The sequence below is a fragment of the Cicer arietinum genome, chromosome 6, assembly GCF_000331145.2.
Source record: "Cicer arietinum cultivar CDC Frontier isolate Library 1 chromosome 6, Cicar.CDCFrontier_v2.0, whole genome shotgun sequence".
In the NCBI taxonomy this organism is placed as follows: Eukaryota; Viridiplantae; Streptophyta; class Magnoliopsida; order Fabales; family Fabaceae; genus Cicer; species Cicer arietinum.
Window position 1 is genome coordinate 70,364,846 of NC_021165.2, and position 15,573 is coordinate 70,380,418.

Sequence of the window (15,573 nt, forward strand, 5' to 3'; positions counted from 1 at the left end):
ATTTATAATTTATTTTAATATTTGGACAAAACATTTAAAAAATACTTCGTCCGAAACAAAAATAGTAGTTAAAATTGAATTTACAATTTGCAATAATTGTTAAACTACGAGCCAGTTGCTAGTTGAGTGATACTAGTAGATTAGGGGGTTTATAGGGTAAAGCTATTGTAATGACAATTATGCCCTTACATAATTTCAAAATTCCGTTTTTGGACAGAACTCTACCTTCACTCATTCGGACATCATCGTTCTCTCTCCGGCGAAGGCTTCACTTCTCTCTCGAACGGATCTCAGGTTTCTCTCTCACGAACGCGACGATTCTTTCTTCCCTCTCGCGATCATATTTCTCACTCTGTTTTCCTATTCCATTTCGTGATTTACTTTTTCCATTTTTGAGATTATTCTTCTGGTTACGATTAACGTATTGGTAGCGATTAATGATTATTCTTCTGTTCACTGTGTTTATAGTTTATAGTTTATAAATTTTCGTTTGATTATTTATAACTTATATTCTCTGTTGTTTGATATTTATTTGTAATTGTAGTAGATTCCACTATGTGTAAAGAGGTTTCATTGAAAGGTTTGTAGTTGATTAGATTCAACCAAGTCACTCTTACACTTTATGCTCCCTTGAAACCCTTCAAATCCTGCCATGGCAGAAGTTTTATTGCATTGGATTAACCTTTTTAATTTTATATTATGCAAAAATTGGATTACACTTCAAATTGAATTTTGTTGCCATTTTCATAATGTATTTTTTAAGAAGAATTAGCGTGTTTGCTTGAATTAACTTATTTACTGACATAAACATTTTTGAGAGCTTATGGAAACAGCATATGATATGTCCGTAAGGAGTTTTCAGCTTATTTACATAAATTCTCAGGTATAGCTTATGAAATATTGTTATAACTTAATTGAAAATAATTTGACTTTATTTTATCTTTAGGTATAGAAATAGCCTATACATAAACACTTACAGTATATGATAAACGCTTGACTAAGTTGTTTAGCAAATCACGACCTTAATCTCTTAAAATATGAGTATTATTAGTTTTTATTTGCCTGTATTCAAGCTCATTCTTTTATGTAATGAGAAGTTATGGATTTCATTTTTTATATCATTTTGTTACTTGTGGACAGGATCTATTCAACAAGGCTACATCTTTTTGTGTGGTTTGCTGATACCGTACTTTGTTATGCAACATGCTATCCCGATTAGTTGATGGAAACGGCGAGATGGAAGTTTCTGGGGATGCTGGTTTGGGTATGTATAAAGTTCAGATACATTGAAAAACATATGAAGGTTTGCAACTGGAAATCATTAGTGATATTCTCAATGACTAAATTGAATTGAACACATCTTTTTTAAGGTTAAATCTCTGCGTGCTGGTTATGACTTTATACCAAAATAAATCATTAAGAAATTCAAGCAAGCTGTTGTTTTCCACAATCCACGATTGACAACACTACTCACAAATGCCATAAATAATGAATGTTATACTACTACCTAAGGTCTATCTATGTCGTATTTTCTATGCTTAGTTTCGTACATAAAGAAATTATGAATATACTGAGCCTAAGACAATTTAACAATGTTGTTCAATCTCTCTGAATATTAAACCAGGAAAGACCCAAAACAAACCCTACTCTGACTATCAAATAGAGGGCAAAAACATAATACTTTTCCATAACATGTGTAAAAGGTATCATGATACCATACCCTTGAAGATATAAATAAGTATTCAATTTGTGCTCCAGCGATGTACCTTGGTCAATAACTTAAATTCTCTACTGTCATAAATTTTGACCTTTGCCTTCCAAAACCTTTAAAATAAGTCACCAGAAACTGCTCTAGGGTTATGGGCCATATCCGTGATTCTCTAAGAGTACCTAACAGATTGAGATTGCAATGGAAATAGACATATGTTGTAAAATTAATTTGGTAGATTTTTCTGAGCCAGAGTTAGACTTCACATGTATATCATAAAATATCTATCCACAGAATCTCAACTTGTATTTAGTATTGATCTTGTTGTGTCCTGCATTACTTTTGAAACAAAAGATTTGACTGTAGGAGTTTTAGATTTCTAATTAGTCACTGTCAAGAGAAACCTCCTCTGGTTAGATCAAATAAGAACCAGAAATAGGATTTCCAACAGAGACTGCAAGAAGCAATACCGAATTCTTCAGTTTGGATTTTGGGCAACTGGAAAAAATATTTTTCCCGATCATTTAGATTCCTGAATGAATGAAATTAGGAGGGGGGTTAAGACACTTGATGAAATGAAATATTGGATTAGAGCCTCTGCTTACTCTAAAATTATCGATTTATTTGCTTCTCTGCAGCTGGACAACAGAATTCTTTTAACTTAAGTTCTTTCTCCATATTTCATTTAATTCAATCAACAGAAATATTATCTCAAACATAACTTATTTTCACATGAACCTTTTTGATGGGTACAAAAGATAAATTATTTTGTGACAGTGGAACCAAATGATGGATGTAGATTGCTTGAGAGTTATTCTGGGAGAGAATTAGGTACCTCTCATCATGACCATGCTATTCAGGAACCATATGAAGGCATGGAATTTGTATCTGAAGACGCTGCTAAGATATTTTACGATGAATATGCCCGACATGTGGGATTTGTCATGCGTGTGATGTCGTGTCGGCGCTCAGAAAGAGACGGTAGGATTCTTGCTCGCAGGCTTGGATGTAATAAGGAGGGTCATTGTGTCAGCATCCGAGGGAAATTTGGGCCAGTTCGTAAACCAAGGTCCAGCACAAGGGATGGTTGTAAGGCGATGATTCATATCAAGTATGATAAGTCTGGAAAATGGGTGATAACAAAGTTTGTGAAGGATCACAATCATCCACTAGTAGTCTCTCCACGCGAAGCACGCCAAACAGTGGTAGGTTCATATTTCTTATTTAACTGTATATTCCATCTTTGGATAACTTCTTACTATTATTTTTTTCTTCATTTCTTTATTTTTGGTTGTTTTGATAAAACATTGTACTGTGCTTTGGTTTCATAATTGTGAAAGATTTAAATGCCGAAGTTGGTATATTGTAGAAGCGGTGTTAATGCAATCATAGTTACATAAGAGGGATACATGGAAGAAAGAGCGGAACATTACATTAAGTTAATTAAAAAAAAGCTGATATTACAACAATGGCCAAATCTTTTCCGTAAGTTTTTGTCATATTCTTCTCTGTAGTTGCAATGCCAACTTTCTCTAGGAGACATTTATTTCTAATCTCACTAATTCACTCTAATAACATGTCATGAATCTGTTAAATGAAAACTCAAATTATTAGGTAACACTAGGTATTATATCTAACACTTGTTATATAAACACTAAACTGATTTTCTCAGATAATTTTTTTTCACTATTTCATATGCAGAACATGAGTTTGGACCCCTTTGTATTGACAGAGAAGGAGATTAATTGAGTCTATCTATAAAACGATATTAATTTCAACAACCAATTTACTTGAAATGCTACTGTATTAGTGTAACGTTTTTAGTGACTTCTTGTTGTCTTTCAAAATATACATCCAATTGGGTTAGTGGCTGTATTTGGCATATATGAAGAAAATTGTATTGTTTTTTGTTTTTTATATAACATCCCTGGTTTAATTTAACCCCTTGTAGTGAGAAAATGATTTGGTTGTTATTTTTACAATTATATAGCGTCCATGGTTTCTGAAAACAAAATTAGACCCCATTTACTTTCTGAAAACATTTTCAGTTTCTAAAATTTATGCTCATTCTAAATTGCTAATAAGGAGATGGAAGAGTCATTTAGTGAACAATTATGATAGAGAGAAGATGAAAGACAACTTAGGAAGAATGTATTTTCAGAAACAACGAAAACAATGTTTTGGCATTTCAAATATTCTGAAAATGCTGGATCTGTTTGCAAAAATTATAAAAGAAAATGATGAGCAAACTATTGGATCTATATTCTCTTAAGTTTATTAGTTGAAGTGAAAAATGAAAACATGAAGCATAGGAATTGAATGAACCCTTATGTTTTCGCCAACATTTCATTTGATTGCTTCTGTTGTGTTTCTCTTTTAGGATGAGAAGGATAAGAAAATTCAGGAATTAACCACAGAGCTTCGGATTAAAAAGAGGTTGTGTGCAACATATCAAGAACAGTTAACTTCTTTTATGAAAACTGTTGAAGACCACAGTGACAAGCTGTCTGCGAGAATTCGTCACATACTTGGTAATCTTAAAGAATTTGAATCCATAGAAGAGCTTTTGCTCCAGAGGTAGCCTTGCATTATGTGTGAGTATTTAAATTCCGTTATTTAATAGTTATATATTCTCTCTTAATATATCTACGCTTTTCCGAAAACTCAATTTTCTTTCTCTCCATAAAGATCTGATGAATTTTTTCAGTCTAAAACTGTATACATGCATCAAAGCATTGGTTAATGCTGACTATAGTTTGTCGGATTTAGCTCCCTCTAAAGCGATCAGTTCACCTTAGAGTAAAATACAAAATATCAATTTTTTATGAATAAATCAACGGTTAATGTTACATGCACATGCATAGAAAAAAATCATAGATTCTAGAATATCAATAGCTGATTTTTCTTATCAATGACTGAAATATCTTACATTACCTTATAAAATGAGAGGTGACTTTGGAGGAGCCAACTCCATAATTGATCTTATGAAATTTCAAATGCAATTTGGGAAGTAGATTTCAATTTCATAAATATTGTATGATGTATTTATTATTGTACTGATTTTCATTTCAAGTTACTAGGTATATTATATTGTATGTCATTTGCCTAACAATTTGTACTTGTATTTGCATATTTTAAACTTGACTTTTTTACTTTAACACAAGATATAAAATATTGGTTATGTACCTTTATGGTCTTTTGGTTGAAGGGGTTTGGAGAGAAGGGGAGGATATATTTTTAAAAATGTGTATTTGGTTCAATTTTTAAGAGGGGATGAGAGTAAAATCCCTCCTAGACCTTTTTTTGCTCTCCGGGATTTGGAGGGTAGGGACCAAAACAATATAAACCATTTAAAATCCTTTCCCCTTGAACCAAACACAATCATTTAAAATCCCTTCTCTCCCCTCTTTTAAACTAAACATATATCTATTTCTCTTGCCTCCCCTCCATTGAACTAAAGAGACCCTTAAAGATTTGAACCTTGCAAAGTACACAATTATGCGGTTGTCTTGCACCTTCTTAATGCAATTTTTGGTTGAACCTATAATCAATTTAGACTAAAATATACTTTTAGTCATGTATCTTTTACTCAAAATTCATTTTTACCCTTTATCTTTTAAAAGATTTATTTTAGTCCTTTATTTCACAACATTATACAAATTTGTCATTCTGTTAAATTAGAGCTGAGCTGGCTGTTAATTATCTTCTGTGGCGCCCGTGACTGTGCCAAAAAACTTTTAGAGTATTGCTCTGGCTTCTATTCAGTGATTGAATTGGTTTTAAGGTTATGATGCCCATAATTTGTAAAAATTTGAAGAGTATTGCTCTAGCTTCTTTTTATTTGGTTATTATTGTAACTCGAAATTCATGCAGATATTACGTGTAATTCACAATGCAGGGCGTGCGCGCGGTGTGATCACTAACTTGTACTAAGATGTTATGTTCAAAGGATGTGTGTCTTTCATCCTTCAAAGGAAGTTGTCACATAAAAGATAATAGACATGTTGTGACATTTGGCCAGGGGCACATAAATTGGATATATTATTTTTCAGTTGAGATGTAATCTTGTACCAGTTTGATACAGAAAAAAATATATACTACAAATTTATGACATGCTTAGTTTGAAAACTAATGGCACATAATATTAATGTTTTTAGGATCAATGTGCTGAAATGTGTACTATGTTACAAGCTACTTGTCTCGTCTCAAGTGATGGTGACCTGCTTTTTCGTTGTAAATATTTATGATTATAGCTATGCAAATTTTTTGAAAAATTAGAATGTGACTCTATTATTTTTGAACCCAGCTGGCGATTATCGAGTGAATCACTAAATTCGTCCATGATTTTGTAAAATGTTCTCAAATAAGTCTCTAAAAATAGAAATATTTCAAATACAACATCGGTTTTGTCAAAAGTCACTCAAATCTATCCTTGTGTCAAATTTCATACAGGTGAAAGTCAAGTTGGTATTTTTATTTTATGACTCACTATCATTTTAGTCATATTTAACCACTTATTATTAATTTGATCATTAAGTGAAATGACGTTAACCAACATATTTCAATAGATGGACAAATATGAATAAGTTTTATAGAGTTGGAGATGTATTTGAAATATTTATAATTTCATAGACTTATTTGAGTGTCTTATAAATTTAGGAATTAATTTAGTCGTTTATTCATTGAATATTGTCCTTAAATCAGTGTAAAGAACTAATTTATTTGATGTAAAAATAAAATTATTCATCTTTTGCATATTTTTTAATATGTCATTCAAGACATTCTATGTTCAACAAATTCCATATTCTATATTTTTTGGGTGTATGTAAATGGTATAGTAATTACTATATAAAACTCACACATAATTGTAAAGTTTCTATTCAAATTTAAAATAAAATATTTAATTTAACAATATTAATATTTGTGAGTTGAATTATAATTTAAAGATCATAATCTATATTTTTAATCTATCATTTTTGTCAAATGTGAATTTCTACGTACTATAAATGAACATTGATTTGAGAGTAGGAAGTGGACTCAAAAATCTTTCACCCACCCTCCCATAGTACATGTCACTTTACAAATGACATTGAGATTATTAGTTAGAGTGATAAATAATTAGAGATATAAACAAAAAATATTGATATTTTTTTAACTCAACTAACAAATGTCGATATTATATTGGACATCATGTCATTGGTGTTGAAATTCAAGTGTGAGTGACTACTACTAGTCCACATCGACTAGGAATAAAGTAAATATTGGATGCATAAGAGAAATAATCCATATACATAATGCATCTTCAGGGATCTTGAAATTTAGTTTGTTGTTGCTCTCGGTGCTCATTAGACTCTCCAACATTGATCCGAATATGAGACCTCCTATTTGTATTTGAACTTCTAATAGTATTTATCATCTCATCTATCATAAAATAATATATTTTGTGTGTAAAATTAACTTATATTGTAAGACAGAAAACATATAAATTACTTTATCCATCCCATAACAATTATCGTATCTACAAGAAACAATTGTCATAAAATTATTGTCGTTTTTAATTTTTAATACCAATCTAATCTCTCTTTTTTTTTTTTACTAATTGTATTATATAACTAATATTATATGTATCACTCCCAATTTATTATTCCTCTACTTTATATTTATATAATTATAATCAACTATTAATTTACAAGATCAGTTTGATAAAATTATTTATATATCTTATCAACTTTGGTAAAATAGTGAAATACGAAAACCATTTTGGGACGGTACTAATAAATCCACTTAGACAACAAATATTATTATTATCGATATAAAAAGTTTAGGTTGATAACATAAGTACAAAACTGCCTAATCCCCAAAGTTCACTCTCGTTGATTCCACAACTCACTAACTGAAGAAGAAGAAGAAGAAGAAGAACAAAAATGGCGTCACTCGCATCAACTTCAACCTCAACACGTCTTCTCCTTTTCCATCCAAACCTCATCCCACTCAAACGCTCAACAACAACTTTTCGTCCCATCACTAACTCTCACAAAAACAATAACCTATCTATCCACACCGTTACCGTTAACGCCGCACCACAAAAACCCCACTCTCATCCCTCCGTTTCACCGACCGAAGACACCACCGTCCTTCTATCCGGTTCTACTCGAACATTAACCACCTTATTCGGAATAACCGCTTTATTCATCAAATCCTTCATCAAACTCCTTCCACCACCGAACCTATGTTATTCAATTGGAACCTCATCTTCATCCTTATTCTTCGCTTATTTCTTGAGGAAGAATACACAAAGTTCATTGAACACGCCCTTGACGGTTGTAGCGGCGGGATTGAAGAAATGGTTGGATATTTACAGTGGTGTGTTGTTGGTTAGGGTTTTGTTGAGTTGGTTCCCTAATATTCCGTGGGAAAGACAACCTTTATCTGCAATTAGAGATCTTTGTGATCCTTATCTTAGTTTGTTTAGGAATGTTATTCCTCCGGTTTTTGATACTCTTGATATTAGTCCTCTTCTTGCTTTTGCTGTTTTGGGTACTCTTGCTAGTATCCTCACAGTTCCTGCTTAGAATCACATACACACTCCAAGGTATATCATTTACTTTCATTTTTTTTAACTTCTCGTTTTCAATTTTATATTTAGATGTATGGTTTTCATTGGACTTCATTTGATTTGGTCTCTTTGGAGATGTAGATACCGATAATAATTTGAGATATTTGAAGTGATTGAATGTATTTGCGTGTTGGTGTCTGATAGTGTCAACCACGGAATAATAGCAAAAAATATCATTTTTTTACTTTTTCCTTTCTTGTTTGTACTTTTATATTTATGTATATGGTTTCAATTGGATTTGATTTGATTTTGTGACTAACCATTCATTTTATATATTGAGTAAATCCCCAAGTTTAGTTATCACCTATGAAGCAACGACACAGACACAATACTAGAATGTAGACACTAGTAATAATTTGATATATTTGAAGTGATTGAGTGTAACCATATATGTCAGTATTTGTTGGTGTCTGACACCTGTGAAACACCAGAATCAATGTTGTCAATTGTAGTTCGCAAAAAATAGAGGTTTGTTCATATTTCGCTATGCAACGGTGCTACCAACATTGATACCCAACACTGATAAAAAGATGTATAGATGTTGATAATGATTTTAGAAATTTGAAATGATTGAATTGGGACACAATGTGTTGAACATGGGACACAATGTTGTCAATTGCAGATTGCAAAAAATTGCGGGCTTTTTATTTTTTATTTTGCTACGCAACGGTGCGAGAGCGCCGTTGTAGCTGCTATTGGACAATATTTTGTACTAAATAATATATCTTGAAAAAAGTAATGAGATGTTTTATAGTGCTATAACGGCTATTTAACAACATTGAGTGAACATTCCTTCAATATGAAGTTTTGGTGCTACATAGGAGATATCTCTCGTGTTTTAGTCCTACAGTATTTGAAAATAATAAGTACTACTCTTTAATGTTTTGTAACAGTTTCCAATGTTTTGATGAATTTTTCTTGTTAGACTCTGCATTTATATTTAGGCAAGATGTTAGGGACTAACTGATGTGGTGGATTTAAGAAAACGTTTGTGACTACTTATAAAATATTGGAGACTAATTATTTTTGTATAGTTTAGGGACTATGTAGGAGGGATTGGTACTCTAAGACTAAATTGAGAGTTCACTCGTATATCTTACTTATGTTATGAGATCCAGCCCTTGATAGTTTCCCTATGATTAATTGGTTATTACTATATCTTGTAAGTTTGAGTATTATATCTTCTATCTTAATTGGTTCTGATATTTTGAATATTTTGGATGTTTTTCCTTTGTGATTGGATAGGTTTGGGCTACTGAAAAATGTTTCCATGACGGATAAAGCATCATCTTCCAACATTTTGGCAGAATTTAGAGAAGCAGGTTCTTCAGAAGCATAGGTTAAAGTCTGGTTTCTGTATACAGTGTACTTTTCAGATTGGTATATTTTGGTAGTTTATGTATGTTGTTATTATTAAGAAAGCGATTGGTTTATTTATTTCTGAATAATATGTTGTGTTGTTGGGATGGATAGCTTAGTTGTACCTTTATTGAAATTTATTCAATATGAACTCTGTGCAGAGTTTACAAGCTAGTAGTCTCGCTATTGCGTAAATATAAAACACATGTTCGATATTGGTTATGAACTTATGATGCACGGTGAACGCTTTGCCATCTATGCATATTTATGCATTAATGTTTTGCGTGATTCCAAAATCTGGGTGTTAGCTATTTTCATCATGAGTGTAAGTTGATATACCACTATCTATCTGTTGGTTTTCATTCTTGAGTTAAATCTGTGTTTAGGTAAGATTACAGAAAGATTAGAGACATATTTTGGGTGTTAGAGATAAAGTATTTGAACCTTGGAAACTATAGAATTCATATGTTGGTTGGTATGCTGCTGATTACAATCATGTAAGGTCTAGTATGCTGGAATTTAATGTAGTGAATATGTTTAGCAAAAGTTACCCATATATCACAATGCATGAATCCATGGAAATTCGGCTTGCTTGTGAGAGGTAATTTGCTTGTGTTGCATAGATCATGTAGAATTAGAGGAGCTTGTTACACATAATTGGATGATGCATTTGAAGTTTGAGTTTTAGTGCTTGACCTATAGCTTATGATTTTCCATTTTCTACTAGTCTAATATTGATCCCATAACAGAGGACCTCTTTTTGCTGGAAAATTTTAGAATGTTATATATATCCAAATAGTAAAAATGTAATAGTTAATAGGAATTCGACATGGTTTCTCTGGTTAGTATGGCCTTGGCTACTCAGAGTGGTAGCTTGGTGACCTAAGTAATTGTTTTGATCAAACTTTGTACTTGCTCTTTTCCATGTTTAATGTTTGTAGTTTCTTTTGAGGAAAATAGGTTACATCTTACCTTTTATTACTTGTCCAATTTAATAGTGAGTTTCTCAACCAACCCGGCATTTTACCAGAACCTAGCTTTCGGTAGTGTATTTAACATTGTGTGATTAAAAATAGGGGGCAGATGAGCACAATTTAGTATATGGTTGGCATTGTGTTTGCATCACTGATTTTAAAGTGTCTCATTTGCTGTATTTTTGCCTCCAATTTAATCTTCTGTTTTACTTACGGATTTCTAGTACTTCTAGAAAATTTGGGTTTGAGACAGTGGCAATAATAGTAGCAGCTAGTAGCATTTAAATACTAAAACCAGATATTAAGAAATAATATATGGTTTTAACTGATCGATTTTTGAAACCAGATATTAAGAAATAATCGGTTTTTAACTGAGTTTGTGAGAAAACCGGTTTAGACCTGTATGGGTGAAAAACTGGTTATATTACCAAAAATCAGTTATAAATGGATATATGGATATAGTTTGGTTTTTAAAAATATCGAAACATGTACAACCTTAATGGCTTCTATAGTGGAGTGCAAGGAGATAAGGTAGAGAACTAAATTTTTTGCTTATCCCTCCCTGCAATTCTATGGTGTTGACAAAGAGGTACGAAAAAACATAATATAAAATTTCAGGTGAGGGTATAGGTTCCAGGAAATATGGTTTTGTTCTTCCATTAGACAAGGGTCATTTACTTGTCTTTCAGATTATACCCTCCATCTATTGATTTAACTGTTTAATTGGAGCCTTAAGTGTGAATAAACATGGACTTTGAAAAAGTGTACACTATAAAGCATTTTCAACAGTTGAATTGAAATGTATTATCAGTATAAACAAACAAATATTAACAAATTGCGATGTTACTATTTTGTAACTGCAATTTAAAAATATGTGAAATATTGAAATTTTATTGGACGTCGCACATCAAATCAAAATTAGTTTATATTAAAAATACATATCATATTTCCTTTTGAACAATTAGTAGGTCGGTCACAAAAAATATATTTTAGACTATGTGAACAAATGTGTTGTTAATGTTGATCTTTCTCCTTTGCAAACTTAAATTTTACACGTCCTTCCTAATGATTGGATGATATAATAACAACATAACAAATCGAAATTCTAAATCTTTTAATGGCAACTTGCAAAGCAAATTCATTCGAAGCATGTAAAAGCACTACTTGCTTATACAACCATAACAACATAAATGATTTCTTTGGAGACACGCAACTAATTGTCCTACTCTTACAACCAGTGTTACATAATTACAGCAACCACTAACTCTATTCTATAAGTTTGGGTTAAAAATAATAATATACAATTAATGTTGTATTTGAATAAATTAATTAGTATTAAAATGAAAAGGGGGCAGGGTAAATATTTTACAAATAATCCAAAGGACACTTATAGATTTGGTTTTTTGAAAAGATTAGTTGGGCTAACCTTGTGTTGAGTCTAGTAGACAATGGACATCAATGTTGACCATTAAAGTTGGTATGTTCTAAGAAGAAAACATGACAGTAGAAAAACTACTCTATTAATGTTTCATAACTAATTCACTTCTCATGGTAGTTAAAGTATTACAAATAGATGGAAAATAGCTATAGCTATTGTGCTTGTCCCTTTTTGATGTCATAGTGCTTGTCCCTTGTGTTGATAAAGATAAATAATTATTTTTTATTTTATGAAATTGGCCTAAGATGAATATAATTATCAACAAAAAAGGAATATGACCAGAATGTAGTCATGGATGGAAATTGTTTTTCGTATGATTTAAGCAAAAATTATATTCAAAAATAAAGTTTAATATTATGTGAGATATCAAATCAAATAACATCTTTAATCAATAGTGTATAATATTTTATAAGAAGATTTTGTATATGATAAACCCACCACGAATGAGAACGAATATCAGTATACATTTTTAACACATTTTATTAAAAAAGTATCTATTTAACATAATGTAATGATAAAAAAAATTAAGCATAAATGATATCCTATTTTTCTTCATATATTAAAAAAATGTAGTCATGGTCTAAATTTAATTTTTTATCTACATTCTTATTCAATATCCTTTTAAAGCATATGTAAAAAGGGATATTTTTTAAGACAAGGTTGGATACACAATGCACTAAAAGTGTGTCGAATGGCTAATAGTACATATTTCAACGTACCATAGTAGAAAATTTTCTCTTAAATAAGTAACAATATATTCTTTTGAAAACAAAATTGGAAGCAACTAAATGTCAATTCATACACATTAAAAACGTCTCAAATGGCTCATGATTCTCACTCTAGTGTACTATTGTGAATAATTTTCTCATAATATGAATTGCAAGAAACACTGATTGAATGAAAGAGAGGAAAAGCAAAATAAAAAAACTTAAAATTGAAATATTTTATGAACATCAGAATTTGATATAAATTGGACACATGTAGTTTATATATATATATAGTAAATACATATATAGTACAAGTGTCTCAAATTTTTGTGTTTATTTAAGATTTCTAAATATGAAAACGGGTTAAGACTAGAAATAATTCAACATCAATACAAATATACACTAAACGCATGACAAATGACTAACTATACATATCTCAATATATCGTAACATAAAATTTTGTATTAAGTATAAATAAGAAAAGAGATTTATTTAAAAATATACTTTGAAAAAAATTAAATGTCAATATAATGATCACAAGTGTATCAGATGATTGATAATACATATTTTAATCAATTATAACAAATAATTGTCTTTTCAGATAAATTGAAAGAAGTGTGATTTGAATAAAAAAAGATAATTAAAAGAAATATAACTTAAATGAAACAACTCATAAACAAACGTGCTATAAATATTTTTTTTTCTTCTAATTTTCTTTTCTCATGAAAATCTTAGAAATTTGTTCTCACAAGTTTGTCATTTATAATATGTACTTCTCAATAAAAATTAGACAATTAAATCAAGTCTCACCGTTGATTCTAAAAGAAATAATTTCCAAATTGAATTATTTGTCCCTTCACAGGCCAAAGCCTTTGTTTTTGTAGAATAAAAAGCCTCACCAACGAGTGCAAAATTCTTGACCTTATTACTTATTTTAGCATAGACATTAATTTTGTGGTTGATAATACAAAAGCCCCAAAGTAAGAAAACCATCATTTTGGTCCGCGAAAAAATGTATAATAAATATTGTGGTAGAGTGGATAGATAAGAAATAAAATAGAAAAAAAAATAAGTTTTTTTTTATTTCTTTTTAAAATTTTACAATTTTGTTTTTAATTTTTATAAATTTTTTAATCAAATTTTAGTTTTCTAATTTTTTTAATCCTTGTTTTTAATTTAATTATCGTCTATCCTTCAATTTTTTGCACTAATATTTATGATATTATAAAAAAAAATCTACAAAAGTTTAGAATTTTTTAACAAGCGATAAATTAAATATAAATTTTTAAGCATAAAAAATTTAAAAATTAATATTTAATTCATCATTTATTAAAAAAATTTAAACTTTTTGTAAAGTAATTGTTAAACTTGTCCTTCATATTATTGAAAAAAAATATTCAAAAATTTGAAACATTAATTTAAAATTAGAGACCAAAAATATAAATAAATTTTTTAAAGGACTAGAAATTGACAATTTCTTTTTAATAAAAATTAAAAAAATAAAATAAAATTTTATAAGGACTATAAATTGATTTATCTCAATAAAATATGTCAATTAAATTTAAGAAAAAAAGTTTAGTCCATGCACATATATATAAGTTGTATAACGGTAAAATATAGTCCTTTTTTTTTCGATAAAAAATAAAATACAATCTTTTTATTAAATTTATATATATATATATATATATATATATTTGTGTAAAAGAGATATTTATTTATTTATTTTTGACTAATTTAGTAAATTATAAAGCACAAAATTGATTGATTTTTATTAATTATTATTTGAAAACATAGTTGAAAAAGTAAATGTAGTACAAACATGATCACGACTAGTGTGTTGAACGACTGATAATACAGATTCTGATGAACTACAACGAATAATTATTTATTTAAAAAGTGTGAAAAAAGCATGATTTGTATAAAACAAATAAATTAAAATAATCGTGACTTAAATGAACCAAACGTAAAAAAGAAATATACTATATATATATATATTTTCTTTCAAATTTTCTTGTCTTGTGGAAATATTATAAATTTCTTCTCATAAGTTTGCCATTTATAACAATATATGCCTCACAATGAAAATTAGGCAATTAAACCAAGTCCGACGATTGATTTTAAAAGAAATATTTTCCAAATTAAATTATTTATCCCCAAACAGCCTTTGTTTTTGTAGAATAAAAAGCTTCATCAATGAGTGTATTACGTATTTTAGCATAGACATTAATTTTTGTGGTTGAAAAAGACAAAAGCCCCAAAGGTAAGAAAACCTTTTTGGGCATGATAAATAAATATTGTGTGTGGTAGCGTAGATAGACAGGAAATAAAATATATCTAGTAAATCTAAATAAGAAAAGTTTAGTCCATACACATATATACAAATTGTGTAACAATAAAATACTATATATATGTATATATTTATATAAAAAAATAGTATTTTTCATTAATTTTGTTATATGTATACTTTTTTTTAGATTAACTTAGCATCGGCTCTTATTTTGCTCATTTAAAAGTTAATTTTTTTGTTAGATGTGATATTTATTTTTGCGAAATTAATTAAGTAAACAAATAAAGCATAAAATTAATTGATCCTTATTAATTATTATTTTTCACAATAAAGGTAAACTATTAAACTCAATAAAAAGAGCTTATATATAAAAAAAGTTTATTTTAGTAAAAACATAAAAGAAATATAATGAAATGTATTATAATATAAAACTTATATTAAATATTCAATGATGGATCACACATATCCATATTATACACTAATT

General features: G+C 29.4%; 2 protein-coding genes across 8 annotated transcripts; both read left to right on the plus strand.

Annotated features, from left to right (window-relative positions):
• Window positions 1–143: 143 nt before the first annotated feature.
• On the plus strand, window positions 144–5,946 carry LOC101510631 (protein FAR1-RELATED SEQUENCE 5-like). Of its 7 annotated transcripts, XM_004507493.4 has the most exons (6): window positions 209–294; window positions 834–883; window positions 1,141–1,264; window positions 2,486–2,913; window positions 4,089–4,285; window positions 5,607–5,946. In XM_004507493.4, exons 3-6 carry the CDS (start codon window positions 1,204–1,206, stop codon window positions 5,629–5,631), a joined length of 711 nt encoding a protein of 236 aa, XP_004507550.1. In that variant the 5' UTR covers window positions 209–294; window positions 834–883; window positions 1,141–1,203; the 3' UTR covers window positions 5,632–5,946. The 7 variants fall into 7 exon arrangements, with proteins under 7 accessions (XP_073226481.1, XP_073226479.1, XP_004507549.1 ...); XM_073370380.1 differs by lacking the exon at window positions 834–883 and having other exon boundaries at window positions 144–294; window positions 4,089–4,302; window positions 5,582–5,946; XM_073370378.1 differs by lacking the exon at window positions 834–883 and having other exon boundaries at window positions 144–294; window positions 5,582–5,946.
• A 1,590-nt stretch (window positions 5,947–7,536) lies between these two features.
• On the plus strand, window positions 7,537–9,857 carry LOC101511801 (ylmG homolog protein 1-2, chloroplastic-like). The gene is made up of 2 exons (XM_004507496.4): window positions 7,537–8,300; window positions 9,570–9,857. The coding sequence occupies exon 1, from the start codon at window positions 7,633–7,635 to the stop codon at window positions 8,278–8,280; it is 648 nt and encodes a 215-aa protein (XP_004507553.1). The 5' UTR covers window positions 7,537–7,632; the 3' UTR covers window positions 8,281–8,300; window positions 9,570–9,857.
• Window positions 9,858–15,573: the final 5,716 nt, after the last annotated feature.